The 20,057-nt window shown below is 46.8% G+C and overlaps 1 protein-coding gene across 2 annotated transcripts in view; it reads right to left on the bottom strand.

Moving 5' to 3' along the window:
• The window catches only part of SNX29 (sorting nexin 29), a 576,513-nt gene that overhangs the window by 539,050 nt on the left and 17,406 nt on the right, over nt 1–20,057 (bottom strand). For both annotated transcript variants that reach the window (XM_065924349.1, XM_065924350.1), the window contains exons 2-3: nt 14,161–14,225; nt 11,515–11,567 (exon numbers count right to left, since the gene is read on the bottom strand). In XM_065924349.1, coding sequence (XP_065780421.1) covers nt 11,515–11,567; nt 14,161–14,225 — 118 coding nt within the window. The remainder of the gene's footprint in view (nt 1–11,514; nt 11,568–14,160; nt 14,226–20,057) is intronic.

The raw sequence follows: 20,057 nt of genomic DNA, 5'->3' as shown, positions 1-20,057 counted from the left end.
ACTTCCCTGGTGGTCCAGTGGTTGAGAACCTGCCTGCCAATGCAAGGGACACAGGTTCGATCCCTGATGCGGGAAGATTCCACATGCCTTGGGGCAACTAAGCCTGTGTGCCTCAACTACTAAAGCCGGTGCGCCCAGAGCCTGAGCTCGGCAACAAGAGAAGCCACTGCAATGAGAAGCCTGCTCGCCACAACTACAGAAAGCCCACATGCAGTAAGGAAGGCCCAGCACAGCCAAAAATAATTTTTTTTTTAATTTTCAATGTAGTATTATAATAGAAACTATTACCTGTGCTTACAAAGATAATGGACAGATCTGAAAAATATTTGCAATGCAAAAAACAGGTGACAGGTTAATTAATTACTGTCATACACAAAGAGCTCTCACAAACTGAGAAGGGGACAAATAATCCAACAAGAAACAGGGCAAACAATATGAAGTACCTCTGCACAAAAGAGCAAAGTCAAAGAGCCAACAAACTTTAAAAAAATAAAAAACTGAAACTCACTGGCAATCAACAGATGCAAATTACAATGACGAGTGAGGCACCTCTTTTCACCCATCAGACTGACAAAACTTCAAAACAACACTCAAAACTATTATTAGAAAGGAAGAAAAGGGTAGTTTCATGCACTACCAAGTAGAAGGCTTTTAGAAAGATACCTGACCAACTGTTAAAAATAAACGCATTCTCTTTGGCCCAGCAACTCAGCTCCCGGAAATCTCTGCCAAACAAATAAAACCCTCAATACACGAGAAAAGATGCTCAAGGATGTCTACTGTTTCACTGTCCACAGTAGTAAAAATTGGACATAAAGTCAGTATTACTTCGTAGGCAACTGTTGGTACATTTCACATAATACAATATAGTGCAGCTTTTTAAGAAGAAGAAGCTTTAAGAAGCTTTTTTAGAACTCTAACTTGGAAAGGATTTGACAGCATAGTGCCAAGAGAGAAAATACAGATGCAGAACATTACATATAATTGAATTTCTGGAAGACAATGGCAATAAAACCTGTGTACGTGTGTGTGTATATATACATATGTGTATTTTATTTCTAAGAATGTGGAGAAATACACAGAACAAATGATTCTTGATCATTAGCATAAGTTACCCAGAGGGAGGGAGAAGAGATGGGGTAGAGAAAAAGAGGGGAAGAAAAAAAAAAAGAAAAGCAGGTAACAAAGAACCAGAAAAAAATGCAAGCTTGGTAACAGTGAAAACTCACAAGCCAACAGTTTTCAAGATACTATTAGGCCTGAGGATGGCATATGGGCATGTAAAAAGAAATCATATGAATATTCTACCAGAGGAACCAGAAATTGGAAAAATAACCAATTTTTAACTGAGTTAAATCATTTCTGACCATTTTTAAAAGTTACTAAAATAAGTACAGTAACTGGATTTCCCAGGTGGCCCAGTGGTTAAGACTCTCCACTTCCAATACAGGAGGTGTGGGTTCAGTCCTCGGTTGGGGAACTAGGATTCCACAAGCTGCACAGCTTGGCCAAACAAAAAAAAGAAACACAAAACAACTATAGGAACCTCCCTGGTGGGACTCAGTGTAGCCAGACAAATAAATCAGTATTAAATTATTAATTAAAACACACACATGGGGGGATTGGGATGGGGAATACGTGTAACTCTATGGCTGATTCATGTCAATGTATGACAAAACCCACTGAAATGTTGTGAAGTAATTAGCCTCCAACTAATAAAATAAATAAATAAATAAAATAAAACACACACATATAAAAACACAGCAACTGTCTTCTCTGGGGTAGACAGACCCTCAAGCTTTGGTCCAGATGCCAACAAACACCTGCTAGCATTTGGGATTCTTTTGGCAGATGAGGAGCTTCAAAAGTCAGGGATGGGAGGTGAAAGCTGAGAAGGAATCAGTCTAGGGAGCTGATAAATCGAAAGGGAGAAAGAGGATGGAGAAAGCCAAGAGCCCTTCAATGTGGAAAGACCGAATAAACGGGAAATGAGGAAGCAGAGACGTGACATCAGGTCCAGTGGCCAATGGGTCTCCCAGTTTGGTCAGAGTCCATAACCTGGAAGAAAGAAAACTCCACACCAAAAGCTTCCTTTCAGCAAACAATACAGTCACAGATGCAGAAAACAAACTTGCAATTACTGGGCAGGAGGAGGTGGGGGGCTGTGGGGGAGAGATAGATTGGAACTGGTGTATAGATACTGCTCTGCATAAAATAATAATAAGGACCTACTGTGGAGCACAGGGAACTCTACTCAATATTCTGTAATGACCTACATGGCAAAAGGACCTAAAAGAGTAGACAGGTAGATAGATGGACTTCCCTGGTGACTCAGTGGTAAAGAATCGCCTGTGAGTTCAATCCCGGGGTCGGGAAGATCCCCTGGAGAAGGAAATGGCAATCCACTTCAGTATCCTTGCCTGGAAAATCGTCTGGACAGAGAAGCCTGGCGGCAGGTTGCAAAGAGTCAGACACAATTTGGAGACAAAACAACACATATTCACAAAACTGAATCAGTCTACCCTACACCTGAAACTAACACAACATTGTAAATCAACTATACTCCAATAAGAAACAAAGAAACAGGTAAGATGCAGGCCATCCCACAGTACAGATATATCTCTGAGAAAGCAAAGGCTTTCAGAATAAAATTTGCGGCCTATTATTAGAGAAAAAAAATACTATTTTTAAAAAAATAAAATCTAAAACAATATACATTTGTTCTGATTTCTGGCCATGCCTTAGAGCCAGAGCATTTAGGTCTCATCCCCCGGTCAGTCAGTCTCATCCAGGCTCACCCTAAGCTTTCTGGCCCTTCTCCCAGCACCACCACCTCCATTCAGCTTCCTCGTCCACTGCGCAGAGCAGCCCCCTCTCACTGCAACCCCGACCCCATCTCCCTGGCCCACTCCCCTGGCCTGCTGATCAGAAGCCACCCTCCTGAAAAGCAAACCTGACAACATCATTTTCCTTCTTGCCACATTCTGCTCGGGTTACATGACATGATTTTAGGGGGACCATAAAATGAACATTTTTCAGGTTAATCATTTTACTATGTCAAGAAAAATATTTCAGCAACCATCAATCTTTGATTTCACTGACAAGACCTGAGTAGACAAGGGGGGGCCTTAAAATTCCACCTCAAGTCAATCTCTGGCACAAACAGTACAGGGGAATGGCAAAAACTGTGAAAATCTCATACAAATAGCCATAGTTTAAAAAATAATACTCTATCGGATAAAGTGCAAATGCTTCCCTGTGACAGCAAGTCAAGAATCTACTGACTTTCCAGCCCAACTTCCGGCACAAACAACACACCACCCACAATCCCAAGACTCTCTCACACCCCTGCATTTGCTTCTCCTGCTGCCTAGAAGTCCCATCCTGCCCACCTGACAAGTGAAGACCCTGTACTCGCCTCTCAAGTCTATACTACGTAATTATTACTACAGGCCACCATAACCGTCTGCAATTTACACGTCCACTGCCCAGGCTCAACCCTGAGTTCCTTCAGAACGTCAACCATCTCACCCGGCTAGCAGCGCCAATGCCAACTCAGTGACTATAAATAAGTATCTGCTGAATGAAGGAATTAACGAGAATCATTCTAGCCTTTAGTTTCCAAATTAGTCAAAATACTGGCATGTCTAGTCACAGGAAGAAAATGTATTACACTTACTAAGTTCTCACTGGGTGTGTCAAGCAAACACTATTATATCTAATCCTCACTTCAATCCCAGGAAGTTGGTCCCACGATCACCATCTTTTTTTTAATTATGTTTATCTATCTTATTTATCTGTTTACTTATTTTTGGCTGTGCTGGGTCTTCACTGCTGCGAGGGTTTTTCTCTAGGTGCCATGAACAGGAGCCGCTGTCTAGTTGTGGCCTGTGAACTCACTGTGGTGGCCTCTCTTATTGAGGAGCGTGGTCTCCAGGGCACAAGCTCAACAGTATGGACCACTGGCTTAGCTGTTCCACAGCATGTGGGATCTTCTTGGACTAGGGATTCAAGCTGAGTCTCCTGCACTGGCAGGCAGATTCTTTACTACTGAGCCACCAGGAAAACCCTCATCATCTAATTTTACAGATGGTGCAAGAACGGTCTAGAGATGTCACTTGTGTGCATGCTAAGAGGCTTCAATCGTTTCTCTCTGCAATCCTATGGACTGTAGCCTGCCAGGCTCCTCTGTCCATGGGATTCTCCAAGCAAGAATACTGGATTGGGTTGCTCTGCCCTCTTCCAGGGAATCTTCCCGACCCAGGGATCGAACCTAGGTCTCCTATATCTCCTGAACTGTCAGGCAGGTTCTTAACGACTAGTGCCACCTGACACGCACACATGCACAACTGGTGATCTGTGGACCGGCTGAGCATGCAGATAAGTGTGCCTGACTCCAAAGCTCACCCCTCATGCTCAAGGCCTCGCTCCACACCAGAATGGTGGTGATGACGATGATGACCGTGCTGACACGTGATTCCCTATGGGCCTAGCACTGCTCTCAACAACTATCAATATAAAAACACAAATATTTATTAAAATTCAGATGGAAATGTGCTTAGATCTGCTAAATGCCCTAAGGCTCCCCCCATTTGCTAAAAATAATCTTTCCTCAAAAAGAAATCAATTCATTTGATCCATAGGGTAAAATGAAAGCAAATGTAATATGGAACTATCCACTACTAGAGCCTTAAGGTGGAAAGCAAGTGCTCAGGCAGCGGAGATAAGAAATCCAATTAATGAACCCCAGGGGGTTTTGCCAGGATGAGAAGAATTAGAATATCCGGTCGACACCTCAAACCACTAAGAGGCTGGTAACTCTGTGACGAACTGAACATTAAAAAAAAAAAAAAGATGGAGAAGGAAATGGCAACCCACTCCAGTCTTCTTGCCTGGAAAAGTCCATGGACAGAGGAGCCTGGCAGGCTGCAGTCCATGGGATTACATGACTGGGCATGTGTGCACGAGGGTGGAGGGAAATGGGTTGGTAGCATTGCAGTGGTAGAACCAAAAAAAAAAGAAGAAAAACACATGACGAACATCCAGAGACACTTAAAAGAGGAAAAGGAATGTCTGAAAAAGCCATTCTGTTTCATAAGTGTCCACAGGAACACACAGGACAGTTTTCAACGCTGTCTCAGAAATAACATTAAGGAACAGCAAAGGGCAGCTGGTTTCGTTCTTTAGCTTCCTAAAAAGTTCAACACAGTTTTGAATTCCTTAACAGGTAAAGAAAAATCTCAAGTGGCTCAGTGAAGAATCTGCCTGCCAATGCAGGAGGTGCAGATTCAATTCCTGGCTTGGGAAGATCCCCTGGAGAAGGAAATGGCAACCCACTCCAGTACTTGCCTGGGAAATTCCATCGACAGAGGAGCCTGGTGGGCTATAGTCCACAAGGTGGCAGAAAAGTTGGACATGACTGAGTGACTAAACAATAACAAAGAAAAATCACCAAAACAAGAACTCTTCCCTGGCATGTTTTCGAAGGAGAATGCTTCCCTCTGATTTCTTCTGCCATAGTCACCTGAATGAGTCACAAAAATCTGCGCTGTCTAAACGAGGCAAATACCCAAAGCCAACTCATTGCCACCCACAATGGCAGAAACCCATGTGCAGAGAATATTTACCAAGTGTCAAGACACTTCACAGAAAATTATAATGGCGGTGAAAACTGAAAGTAAAAGTGTTAGTCGCTCAGTTGTGTCCAACTCTTTCTGACCCCGTGGACTGTAGCCCACCAGGTTCCTGTGTCCATGGAATTTCCCAGGCAAGAATACTGGAGTGGGTAGTCATCCCCTTCTCCAGGGGATTTTCCTGATTCAGGGATCAACCCTGGGTCTCCTGCATTGCAGGCATATTCTTTACAGTCTGAGGCACCAGGGAAGCCCAACAGCTAACAACTGCTAGAAACTTACTAACCGCCAGGCACTAACCTAAGGGCTGCACATGAACTAACTCACAGCTCTACGGAGTGAACATTATCACTATTCTCCCCTATTATCACTACTCTCCCCATTTACAGATGAGAACACTGAGGCACAAGGAAGTCAGAACTCGCCCACAGTCCAACACAACCAAGGACTGGCAACACCAGGACTCAAGCTCTGAGCTCCATACCCCACGCTCACTCTGCCGCCCCCCGGTTTAGATTTGCTCTTTCTAAACCCACGGGAAACGTTAGCGTGTTCTGTAATTCCACGTGGGAAGAAGCTGCACCAGTGGAGCACCAGCGAATGTAGTTTTCAAAGGGACTTCAGCACCGGCTAGTTCTTGGGCCATTCTTTCTAGAAGGCAAACTATTCAAAAGATATGTTACTGCCTCCCCACAGGCCAGTGTGACTGATGGAATAAGCAATCAGTTTAATGAAGCACAAGAATGTGTCCTTGTCCTCAGGAGAAAAGGGAGCAGGAGAACAAGGTCAACAGAGAAGTGAGTGGAGGATGGAGCCTTATGACCACCACCTCTTCCTCCCAAGAGGTTTACGGAGGACAAAATCTGATGGGGAAAAAACAAGGCCTGCCTGTCATTTGCCTTCCTATCAACGTTGTTTTATACTTCACGTGAGGGCTGCTGCATCTTGCAAAACCAAACAAATCTCTCACACAGAGACAGACATGCTTTGCAATCGGGGTTTTAGCCAAAGAATACTGAACATTGTGTAGTTCTGACCAGCTCTCTCTTTCCTCAACTTCAGTCATCCACGGAGACCTCGGCCACTTTTGTCATTTGTGAGGGTATTTCTTTTTCTTTCCCTTTTTTTTTTTTTTTGATGTGGGCCATTTTTAAAGTTTTTACTGAATTTGTTCCAGCACTGCTTTTGTTTCATGTTTTGGTTTTTTGACCGTGAGCCATGTGGGATCTTAGCTCGCCGACCAGGAATCGAATCCTCGCCCTCTGCAGTGGAAGATGCAGCCTGAGCCAATGGACTGCCAGGGAAGGCCCTGAGGATGCTTCTCTCATTTACTTGTCTTGAGTCCAACTCACTTTTTCCATGTGTATAGACCTGTTTTAAAGGGAAAAATTCCATCACTGTTCTAAGTGGAAAGCCAGCACTGTGGGCCCTCAACAGGGTAGCACCTTCTGCCCCAACCACCACTTCAGACACCACTCACAAGTCCAGACTGTCACCTGCGCTTCTGATTGACCAGTTATGTATCTCAGGGGTTCCCATGACCTCCTCCTTGGGTTCAATTAATTTGCTAGAGCAGCTCCCAGAACTGAGAGAAACCTTTTATTTACTAGACTACTGGTTTATTATAAAAGGAGGTAACTCAGGAACAGCCAGATAGAAGAAAGATACGGGAAGAGAGGACAGGGCTTCCAGTGGGCCACCCCCCCACCCCTCGGTGGACCACTCTCCTTGCACTTGTAAGTATTCACTGGCGCAGAAGCTCTCTAAACCCCGAGATTTTTATGGAGGCTTCATTATATAGATTTAATTGGTTAAGTCATTGGCCACTGGTATCTGAACTCCATCTCCAGCCCCTATCCCCTCCTCGGTGGTCCTGAGATGGAACTGAAAAGTTCCAACCCCTTAATCACGCGGTTGGTCCTCCTGGCAGCCAGCCCCCAACCTCGAGTGCTTTCCAAAGTCACTGCATTAACATTACAAAAGACACCTTTCTGGCTCTCATTGCTTTGGAAATTTCAGGGGTTTTAAGAGCGTGGTACCAGAAACGGGGCGATAATGTATATCTCTTATTATAAGCCACAGTGTCACAGTAGATCTGAAACTCTTGAACTTAGAGAGGTTGAGAGATGCAGCTGGAAAGGGGAAGAGATAACATTCGAAGCCCGGGCTGTGCAGCGCATCCAACAGCCCCTAAGATGTCACCCTCAGGGTCACATTGTCATCGCCGCCTCACTGGACTACATTCCCTGGTGGACATGAAGTCATCTGAGGGGCAGAAGCATGTCAGAACTACTCCGGAAGCCCAGTGTCGAGCACAGAACATCACACCAAGGAGGTGCTCAGTGACTCACTGTTGGGCTTCCCTGGTGCCAATGCAGGATTCTTGCCTGGAGAATTCCATGGACAGAGAAGCCTGGCAGACTACAGTCCATAGGGTTGCAAAGAGTCGGACATGACTGAAGCAACTCAGCACGCTCGCGCACACGCGCACACACACACACAAGCACTTGTATGTGTCAGGTACTGTGGAAGCGGCGTGAGCAAACCAGACTTCTCTCCAGCTGGTCATCTAGTTGAGCAGACAGATGGAATGCATTCATCCCACAGAGGTTTATAGCCTCGAACGGTACGGAGCCGGCTCAGCACAGTACAGCCTGAGGACAAATCTGAGCCGTAGCAGCAAGAATCTGCCAGTCCCTGGTACAGAGCGAGGAAGACAGCCCAGGCGGCCGGGGCTGGAGAAGAGTGTGGAGGATTCATATCAGGGACCTGGAAGGCATCCCCGAAAAATGACTGACAGGCTTTAAGAATGAAAAACAAAAACCAGAAAGGCCAGGCCAGGGTGGCAGGGGCACAGAGCCAGGGGAGAGCTGGGGGCCCTCCAGGTCGTTAAGCATGTGGATCTTTTTCCCAAGAGCAAAGAGAAGGCGGTGGAAGGTTTTCCGTGGGGCCGGGGGCGGGGTGGAGGGTGATGGACGGGAATCTGCTCCTGCAGAGCTGGATGGATGCATCTGCAGATGCTTCTGCTGGATGCAGAGGAGGCAGGGCAAGAAAGGAGACGGGGGAAGGTCCACGGCGGCCGCCCTGTGAGCCACGGGGTGACCGCAACGGGCAACAGCTGGGGAGCTGGAGAGAAGCCAATGGACTTGAGATCCATCCTGGTGCCAGGCTGTCTGAAGGGGTGCGGAGAGAGGGGAACCATCTTTCCTTTCAGACCTCACGACAGTCACTTTAAAACAGTCACTGACTTTCCCTCTTGAGGTTAGACTTTCTCACTAAATAAGGACAATGATGTGGCCTTTCCTACACAAAGGTGGTGCCACCTTTAGCCAGACACGTGGCAAGAGAAGACCAAGACTCGGATATTGAGAAGGAACCCTTTAGGGGGAAAAAAACAAAAAAAATTTTTAACCTAGCTCACAACCAATGCAATCGCTAAATGTGATATAACACAGAAAGAAGAGATTTTGGAGCCCAAGAAACTAGGGTTCAACCTTCAACCGTACCATTTCTGAGAAGGTACACAGAGGCTGTATTAGCTTCCCTCTCTGGGCCTCTGTTTTCTCATCTGTGAAGAAAGAATTATACCTCTGCTCCTCCTGGAGCTGCCCTGAGACCAAGAATCAACACAAACAAGAAGTGGCAGGAACAGTCAGAGACAGTAACTATCATTATCATGATGAAGCAGGGTCTTGCTGGAAGCCAGAAACCACAGTTAATACCATAGAAGGAATTAACTTTGTAAATTCTACTATAAAATAACAACAGTTTACAGAATAAAAGTTATAATGGTAAGCTCTACTATATAAGAACATGTTCATCTAACATTCAGAGATGGCTTCTCTAAGGAAATAAAAAGCATAATTACGAAAAAAAAGTGATAGAGAACTCTTGAGTACATACACCCACGCACCCATAAACACACACATACACACACACACATCTACCTCCTGGTTCAGGACATCAAGAACTCCCATTCGCATGCAGGCGATCCCGGTCCCAAAAGGACGACCCCTGTACTGATGGAGGTCAGGCCCCATAGTAGGCCCTCGGGAAGAACTAAAGCAATCAATTTAATGATCTAATGCCACAATCAGGCAGAGAACCTCAAGAGTGACAGGCACAGAATGTCTGTGCAAAACACTCAGAAAAAAATGGAGAAGCTGCCCCTCTGCCCTCTGAGCTCACAGATCTTTACACCCTTGACCATGTGTGGTAGGAAGCCACGCACACCATCAACCAGACAACAGCTCTCCCTGAGCACCTTCTAGATGCTTCCAGGCACTGAGGATGCACCTTGAACAAGACAGCCAAACATCTCTGCCTGCAGAGTGGACACTGTGGTATGGGAAAACTGGAAGAAATGAAATAAAAAATTTAAAAAGCACAATATACAGTCGTTAGTTGGTGCTGTGGAGAAAAACTGAGCAAAGAGGAGGCAGAGATTGGAGGGGTAAGGAGTAGAATTTTAAATCTGCACCGGTTTCAAACAGTCCCCATAGCTCCATGAACATGTAGCACTGCACGCTCTGCTCACGGCTGGTAAAGTGCCAACAGAAGGGCAAGGGTTGGAGGGACAGAGGAGGAACCGGCTGGGCCGGGTGGGTCAGGGTCAGAGGGAACACACACGGCTCCAGATTGAGACGAATGCTGAGCAGTGAGTTCCCTCCGTCTCTTCCTTTTCGGGAAGGCTCCTCCTGCTCTTCCCTAGCCGCAGAGCACAGATCAGCCTTGAACTTCACTGGGCATTTCCAGCAAATGCCTGTATCTCTTATACACGCTTATGCAGTCATGTCAGCCTTTCCTCGGTCATGAAGGTCAATGGCCATTTTTAGGACTTTTTTTAATTATAAAAGGGACACACAATCACAGTATAAAATGTGACAAAATATCAGAAAGGATACAGATTCCCCAATAGTCTTAACCTCAACATGACCTCTATTTACACTTTGGTATGTTTTTTGCCACAGTCGTTTAACACATGGAGGATCACTCTGCATCCATATTAACTCTGCATGCTGCTCTTTTAATTTTTACTAAATTTATTACTTTTAAATTCCTACATTTGCAATTTTCTGCTTATATCAAATTCTGTATGGGCATCAGTGTAACGGGCTATAGGACATTTCAAACTACTGACGCACTATGTTTCATTATTCACCATTTCCCAAATGTTGAACATTCAGATTTCTGAGTTTTCATCATTATAAATTACTGTGAAAATAATGTCATGTGGAAAGGCATTTCAAGTAATTCCCTCAGAGAAGATTCCTAGAAAGAGGATGACAGGGAGCTGGGGGTACTTTAAACAAGTAGTCCCTGTATAGATCTACACACTCCCCCCCAAATGTAATTGTAATAGGGAAGAACTTTTGCATTCTATTACAAGTTAATCACTAAAAGGATGTTACCTAGAAGTTTAAATTACACATAATGACCCATTTCTGGGAACCCTGCTTCCCAGGTAATGCGCATAAAGCTAAAATACTTCTGTTTAAGCTCATAGAAAACCTCCTGACCAGGACCACCAGTGAATGACTGCAGGAAGAAGAAATTAACACATCCCTTTGGAAGCCAATGGGAACCAGGAAGTGTTTGACTTTATCCCCTCCCGCTTTATTATAAAAGGAGCCTGAATGCTAACTCAGGCAAGACGGTTCTTTGGAGACACAAACCCAGCATCTTCCGGTTAGCTGGTTTTCTGAATCAAGCCGTTATCCTTTGCCCCAACGATTCGTCTCTCAATTATTGGCCTGCTGTCCAAACTCAGTAACGTAATCACCACCCCACTTGGCTGCAGTGGCAGAATATAAAAGCTGGTGAATCTCTGGCTACCTTTTTGGCCTTGAGGGTAACAGGTTTCAGAGGCTACATTATTTACCTGCTGTCAGAATCTGAGGCGATCTCCTTTCTCCCTCCAAAGCGGATCTGGCACTGCAGAAAAAGAAAGTCACTGAGATCAGCCGTTGGGATGGACACACAAAACCACCCCCAGGGACCTTCGGGGTCTGGGGGGACCCGGGGCCAGGAACTCTGGGGGCCGAGTCAAGGGGTTCCCGAGTCCTGGGGGTCAGCCCAAGAAGTGGGACGGCGGGCACCCCAGCCTTCCAGCCGCCATTTGAAGGAAGACGCCCTTTTACCTCCCACTTGTACAGAAGGGAGACTTGTGCAGAGACGACGCTAAGAGGGAAACAGAAGCCGTCTGCAGATTCTCTAGGAAGCTGATTCTATCTGTCAGCAGCTGACTGTCAATAACACAGAGCTCTTAACAGGCAGTAATCAAAACTGCCACAAATCTGTGATGACGACGGGTCCCTTCTGACAGGGCCCAAAGTTGCTATGGCTGCTGTGAAGTCATGACAGCATACATCAAGCTTCCAACAAGCCCTCCGGTTGTGCTCAATGCCAAGTCACCCAGGGAGGGTGGAAACAAAAGCAAACTTTCTTTTTTTTTTTCCCTCTAACGGTGCTGAAATGTAGATAACATAAAATTTACCATTTCAACCATTTTTAGTTATGCAACTCAATTCGCAATATTGTACAACCATTACCACTCTCCACTACTCTCTTTCAAAGGTATAGAACCTCCACTGTGGGTAGCAAGTTTACCAGATTCCTAAATTTATTATCATATATGTGTGTACGGATATGTGTATGTGTATATAGAAATTTAAATGATACTCCGGTCAAAACTCACAGGACTGCACACTTAAAACTGGTATTTTTATTGTATGCAAATCACACCTCTATAAAGTTGGCTATTATTGTTTTTCTTTCCAACTTGAAAAAATTTTAATTTCTTAATGAAGCTAAGAAATCATAGTGTGTTCCACATGCATATGAAAAGATACACATAATAAACAAAACATGAAGTAAAAACTAGCAGGTTACCCTGTCCAATAAATCCTAAATTGAATAGGGTTTCAATCTCAACACTCAAGATATTAAAGAAACTAAACTATTAAATTTTATGTATTGAGAAACTACTATTTGCCAAGCATTATAATAACTAAAGTTGGTTTTTAAAAGGCATATGTACAACACTTTCACCCTCCCAAATAGTAATAATAGCTCTGGGTGGAAGATCCAAGTTATTCTGTTTAACTGCTACATTTGAAGTGGTTGGACTTAACTCTTCATCTTACTTTGCGTTCTATTTCTGGAGCAAAGAAAGAAAAAAACTAATAACGTCAGCTCTGCATTTATTGGGGACCAGGCGCTGGCCATGGCTCTTTATCCCTTTAACAAAAGCAATTCCCTCCATAGCCCTATAGAGATGGTTGACCCAATTAAAGAGAAGAAGGATGCTCAGAAAGGCTGGGTAAGTTTCCCAGCACACACAGCTGTCAGGAGACAAAGCTGGCCTTCCAATCCAGCTACACCTGATTCTGTGTCCTTTCTGCCATACCTGGATGCCTCAAGGCTTGGGCAGATGCTAAATTCTCTGAGCTCACATCAACCCTTAACAGGCACTTCCATTAAAGGACATATTTATCTCCCTATATTGTGATGACACGCCGATAAATGCCAGTCGCCCCTTGTGAAACGTGAATTCCTAGGGCTGTATCCCAGCTCTGCTGCTTATTAACTATGACACCGGCAGCAAGTTATTGGACCTGAGCTTCAGTTCTTCATTCCCTCATCTGTAAAATGGCAATAATTCCAAGAACTCTCTCACAGGGTGGCTGGAAGGAGTCGATGGAAAGCACTCAGCGGAGTGCCAGACACACAATGAACGTGCAAGAAACGAGGCCTGTCGGGTAGCTGTAAGCAGACAACCTGAGGCCAGCCGCGTGTCAACGCCCGCTTCCACACCCAGCCAAAGGCCAGGCACCCATTTAGTGTCAACCAAACCAAGCAGAGCCCATCTGGAGACTCCGCACAGCCCTGAGCACGGCCTCGTTTCTGTTCTTGTGCTCACGGGGGCCCTAACTCCCAACCAGCACTGCAGCAGCCTTAGAAAGTGAAATGAAAGTCGCTCAGTCGTGTCTGACTCTTTGCGACCCCATGGACTGCAGTCCATGGAATTCTCCAGGCCAGAATACTGAAGCAGGTAGCCTTTCCCTTCTCCAGGGGAGTTTCCCAAACCAGGGATCGAACCCAGGTCTGCTTTGTTAATTCCCCAGCGGTCCAGTGGTCAGGACCCTGCTCTCACTGCCAAGGGCCTGGGTTCAATCTGGGGATTTTAGTTCATGCATTTTACTACAAGCTATGCAGCGCAGCAAAAACAAACAACAAGAAAAACTGCTTGGAAATAAGACTCTGAAACCCACATTAATGCCCTTCTCAAAGGGAAACCACTGAAGGATGGGGGTGGGTCCTCCGGGGGCTTTAGGATGTCAGGACACAGGAGCCCCTCTACCCCACCTCTGATCACTATCACTTGCTGGGGGAAATGAGTAGCCTCCCTGTTTCCAGATTCAAGGCAGAAGTAGGTATGTGTAGACAGAAGGGCAGAAATGACTTCTACATTCATCACCTGACACCATGATTTGAACTCAAAGCCCAGCATGAGCTTTCTTCTTACCTGTTTCACTGCATCCAGCAGTCGCTCCAGCAGAAACTGTCTTTTCATGTCATTGTTCTGTGTTCCTAGAAGGCAATAAGACTTAATTAGCTCTGTTTGACATTCACCTTCTACTAAGACTCTCTGACATGTAGCATTTGGCTGTTCTCGGCAAGCATCAACCTTCCCTTTAAAAAAACCAATAACAAGACCATGTATCAATAATCTGCACCAGTACTATGAGGTCTGACCACTTTCCTGTCACTACATCACAGGAAAGCAACTAAACTCGTGTTCCCCAAATTTGGATGATGTTTCTGGAATGATCTAACTTAAGGGTGTCTCAACCTTGGTGTCACTGACATTTGGATCAGATAATTCTCTGCGACTGCCCTGTGAACTGTTAAGATGTCTGGCAGCATCTCTGGAGATACCATTAGTGCGTGCGTGCACACACACACATACACACACACCCCAGTTGTGGCAACAAAAATCTCTGGATTCTGCCAGACATCCTCTGGGGAACAGAACTGCCCCCAGTTGAGAACCAATAATCTAACGTAAAACATAGGTTTCCTAGTACGGCAGGCACTGCTGGTTGGCTGACCTCACCATCATCTCTAACATCATTTTCCCATGAAAAACCTAATTACTCAGCCTCTCTTTTAAGGCTGACCTTAAGAAGTTCCAGCTGATGCGATGTAAGCAGAAGAGTGCTGGGAGGGACCTGGGGAAACTGTGCCATCCTTATAAAAGGACAGATGCTAATGGCTTCATTCCTGCTTCCATCCCTCATGCCTGCTTCCTAAACACATCGGGGGAAGCCAGAGCAGCGTCTGCAGGGAAGCCCAAGAGAATCACAAAGACACCAGCCCTGATGTCACTCTGCCGCTGAACCAACACTAGAAATCTCAGAGCTCTCACAGGACAAATCATTCCATTTGTTCAAGCCCTGTACACTGGGTGTTTACTTACAGTCAAAAGCATTCCCAACTGATACACATGGCATACACCATTTAAGAGGGTGTGGGGGCAAAGCCACTTCCCAGGTGGCACAGTGGTAAAGAATCCGCCTGCCAATGCAGGAGATGTGGGTTCGATCCCTGGGTCAGGAAGATCCCCTGGAGTAGGAAACGGCAACCTGCTCCAGTATTCTTGTCCATGGAGAATCCCATGGACAGAGGAGCCTGATAGGCTACAGTCCACGGGGTCGCAAAGAATCAGACGCAACTGAGCAAATGAGCACAGGTGCAGCTAGGCCACTTCAAAGGCCCAGGCAGAACACCGTCAGAACCACAGCTGATGCTCCACAGGGGGCCCGGGGACTCCAATCCACAGAGACGTGGCTACGTGTTATGATACACCAGACACTGGACACGGTTGTTTCACAGGAGACCCAAATTTAGGGTTACAAGGGAAGTCAGTGTTGGGACTTCCCTGGTGGTCCAGCGGCTCCCAGAACAGGGGGCCCAGGTTCAACCAGGGAACTAGATCTCACATGCCACAACGAAAAGATCCTGCACGTCCCAACTGAGACCTGGCACAGCCAGATAAATAGACAGATAAATATTGTTTTAAAGAGAGCGCGAGATGCTCAGAGTTCCACCCAAGTCATGCCAGGGCCCCCCAGTCGCTAACAACCGTGCCCACGCGCTGAGCGCTTCCTTCACACCAGGCACCAAACTGAGTCCTCTGAACGCACTGCACCCTGTAATTTCCATGGCCACCCTACCAGCCAGGATCAGGATCCCTGAATCGCAGATGGGGAAACAGAAGCTCAGAGAGGACAAGCAAGAGCACGCGCTGACCCACTCGATATTTGCTGAACTTCTACTGGGTGCCAGGCAATGTTCTAAGTGCTGGGGACACAGGAGTTAAGTGGTATAAAAGAGCCACCTTCTCACGGAGTGAAAATGCTATTAGGAAGAAACAAGTGACTCCTAAGTAAACTAACAGAGGAGAAGGTGTTAGAGAGTCATCCTAGGAAGAAAAACCAGATGAAGTGAAGAGAACGGGAGGCAGCCGGAGGGCCACGTCTGCCAGGGCAGTCACGGAAGGCCTCCCCGCACAGGCGACATCCCAGTTGAGCCCTTTATAACGTGGAGGGGCAGTCATGGAAAGTTATGGGAGACCAGCATTCCAGGCAGAGCAGACAGCCAGGGAAGTGAGGCAAAAACAGCCTGGCTTCCATCTTCCAGGACCTGAAGGAAGTCTCCAGTGACTTAAGCAGAAAGCAGAAAAAGGGAAGCAAAGATCAGAGAGGCAGGCAGGGGCCAGTCACAAAGGCCTCGTGGACCATGATAGCGGGTCCAGGTTTTTGTTCTACTTTGAATACTAGTAGTTGGAACCGTGACCCTAACTGGAGCCCATGCCCCTTAAGGGCTATGTCAGGACGATCGCATGGGCTCCTGCCTTACCCCAGGCCTGGAGATTAAACCAGTCCGTAGACTCTCTATGGACACACAGTAATAAAATTAACCTTTTCCAAACACTGCCACTATAATTTTTTCTGGAAGAGGTCTTGAGAGAGATCAGCCCACGCACCCTTCCCACCAGACCAGAGGCCATCTTGAAGCGTCTTTCAGGATGGCTAGAAACCCCACCTGACTGAGGCCCTCACATACACTTCTATCAACACACCCTGCTCCTCACACAGCCGGTGGGCGAGTTTCCGCTCTTCTCCCTCTAACACCAGAATGGGGAAGGCAGCCTTGCTTTCTTCCTTTTTCCAAGTACTGCACCCAACAACTCTACTTGCCCTTGGGCAATGCCAGCTGGAAACTTGACAAGGTTATCCCCCCTGAAGTGCTTTTGCTATTTTTTATGATCATAAAAGTAATTCGTGTTTTAGAATCATCATACACAACCCAGCACTTCTGGGTGTAAACTCGCAAGAATTGAGAGTGCGGTCTTGAAGAGCTATTTATATGCTTATACGTTCATAGCAGCATTATTCACAGTAGCTAAGATGTGGAAGCAACTCCTGTGTACATCAACAGATGAATGCAGACGCCAAATGTGGCACGCACGTACAATGGGTATTATTCAGCCTTCAAAGGCAAGGCAACTCTGCAGTATGCTGCAACACAAATGAGCCTTGGAGAACATCGTGCTAAGTGAAATAAACCAAACACAAAGAGAGAAAACACTGTATGATTCCAGTTACATGAGATACTAAGAGTAATCAAAATCATACAGAAAGAAAGCATAATGGTGGTTGTCAGGGGAAGCAAGGGAAGAGAATGGGGGTTAGAGTTTCATAGCTACACATCTACACTTTTAGAAGATGAAGAGAGGCCTGGTGATGGGTGGGGGTGACGGCCACACAACAGTCAGAAGGTATTTAATGCCATCAAACTGTACACTTAAAAATGCTTAAGATGGGGACCTCCCTGGTGGTCCAGACTAAGACTCCCTGCTCCCAATGCAGGGGGCCCAGGTTCGATCCCCGGTCAGGGAACTAGTCATGCCACAGCTAAAGATCGGGTGTGCTGCAACCAAGACCCAAAGCAGCCAAATAAAATAAATAAAAATAAATATCAGGGGCTTCCCTGGTGACCCAGGGGTAAAGTATCCACCTACCAATGCAGGACACGGGGGTTTAATCCCTGATCTGAGAAGATCCCATGTGCCGCAGAGCAACTAAACCCACGTGCCACAACTACCGAGCCTGTGACCTAGAACCCGGGAACCACAATTACTGAAGCCCAGGCACCCCAAAGTCTGTGCTCTGCAACAAGAGAAGCTACTGCAATGAGAAGCCTTTGCATCGCAACTAGGGAGCAGACCCCGCTCATCACCACTAGAGAAAAAGCCCCACACAGCAACGAAGCCCCAGCAGAGCCAAAAGTAAATAAATAAATATTCCAAAAATGGTGAAAATGGCAAATTTTATGTTACATGCAGTTCACCACGATTTTTTTTTCACCATGAATTTTTTATAAAGTAATTCATGCGAAGAAATACAGTAACAACAAATCAGGGGTGGGGGAGAGAATGTACAAAGAAAGTAAAAATCTCCATCAACTCATTACTGATCATTGTTAGTACAGTAATTCACAAGCTTTTCACCTGCATACGAATCTCCCGGGGTCTTGGCTAAAAGGCAGGTTCTAATTCAAGGGCTGGGTGGGGCCTGGGACTCTAACCTCACAAGCTCCCACGTGATGCTGCTGGTTCCTGAGGCACACGGGAAGAGTGAGGACAGAGTGCCTACCCCTAGCGAGAACCCCAGAGCTGTCCTACGGAATCTGCGACTGCTTTCCTGGAGTAGTCGGCAGCCTTCCCTGCCTCACCCTGCAAAGCCTCTCTGCCTGCTCTCCAAAAAAACAGCCCACCACGCACCCTCCCCAGACAAGAAGTGCACTTGAAGGAGACGATCCTGACCCCTGGAGGGGTGCCCATGACCACCCTAGCCCTGAATGGGATGAAGAGACCCGCGTCTCCCAGGGCAGGGGAGAGACCCGTCTCCCACGGGTGCCCTTGGCAACATTCACAGGTGGCAGGAGGTGCCCCAGGAGGCCCAGGGCCACAAGGTGCCGTGGAAGGAGCGCTGGAGGGAAGTCAGAGGCGTCATGAGCCCTCATCCAGGACGGGCTGCTTGCTGGCCCCGTGACGGGGACAGTCACTTCCCTTCTCGGGACACTGGTTTCTGCATGAGCTCATACCCTCCAAGCTCTGCAGTCTGCAAACCTGGGGCCTCTGGTCTGAGACAGGCAGGCAGAACAAGCAATGCTACCAGGCTCTTTCCTACCTTCTCCAGGGACCAAGAGGAGAATACAGGCCTCTTGGGCCTGTATTCCCAGGGCAAGAGGAGCGGGAGCAGGTGCCCACCTACTGAGCCTCACGGTGGGCAAAGCCCATGAAGTGGCCAGCATCGAATCCTTCAGGGCCTCCCAGGTGGCTCAGAGGTAAAGAATCTGCCTGCCAATGCAGGAAATGTGGGTTTGATCCCTGGGGTGGAAGATGCCCTGGAAGGAAAAGGCAACCTATTCCAGTATTCTTGCCTGGGAAATCCCACTGACAGAGGAGTCTGGTGTGCTACAGTCCACAGGGTCACACAGAGTCCGACACGACTGAATGGCTGGGTACACACGCACGCACACACATCTAATCCTTCACGAAGCAGGAAAGGTGGGCTCCACTCAACAGAGCACTGAGGCTGACAGGGAAAGACCTTCACTCAGGGCCACTGCTCACGGAGGGATTCAAGTTCAAGTCCACTGATTGGGCCATCTGTTAAATCCTGCTCACCCTCAACCTGTAAGAAACCTGCAGTGACAGCCCCAGCGCCAATTCAGGAGCAATTTCTCTATAAAATCCCAGCCGTTCTGCTTCCTTCCTTCTGCAACAATGGCCCTGAGTCAACACGATCAGTCAGATGAGCCAGAACAGGCTTCCTTTTCTAAACTTAAAAAAAAAAAAAAATGGAGTAGAGTTGACTTACAATACCGTGTGAGTTTCAGGTGTACCAGCAAAGTGATTCACAGAACAGGCTTCTTTTTAATTCTTGTTGAAGTGAAAGTGTTAGCTGCTCAGTTGTGACCGACTCTTTGTGACCCCATGGGCTGCAGCCCGCCAGGCTCCTTTGTCCATGGAATTCTCCAGGCAAGAATACTAGAGTGGGTTGCCATTTCCTTCTCCAGGGGATCTTCCCGGCCCAGGGATCAAACCTGGTCTCCTGCATTGCAGGTAGATTCTTTACCGTCTGAGCCACCAGGGAAGCCCAATTTCTTGTGAGAGCACCAACAAAATGAAAGCAGAAAGTGAGAGGCGCCCCAGGGAATGCCCCCAGCGGTCCCCAAACGTGTCAGGGAAATGCAGTGGTCCCCTGAAGCTCTAACTCAGGAATCACCTGTGATGAAAATCAGTCACCCAGTTCGCCTGCCTCCCTGTTGTCTCTCATGGGGAGAAGCCTT

This window comes from Muntiacus reevesi, chromosome 2 (assembly GCF_963930625.1).
Source record: "Muntiacus reevesi chromosome 2, mMunRee1.1, whole genome shotgun sequence".
In the NCBI taxonomy this organism is placed as follows: domain Eukaryota; kingdom Metazoa; phylum Chordata; class Mammalia; order Artiodactyla; family Cervidae; genus Muntiacus; species Muntiacus reevesi.
This window is presented reverse-complemented; position numbering and strand designations above follow the sequence as displayed.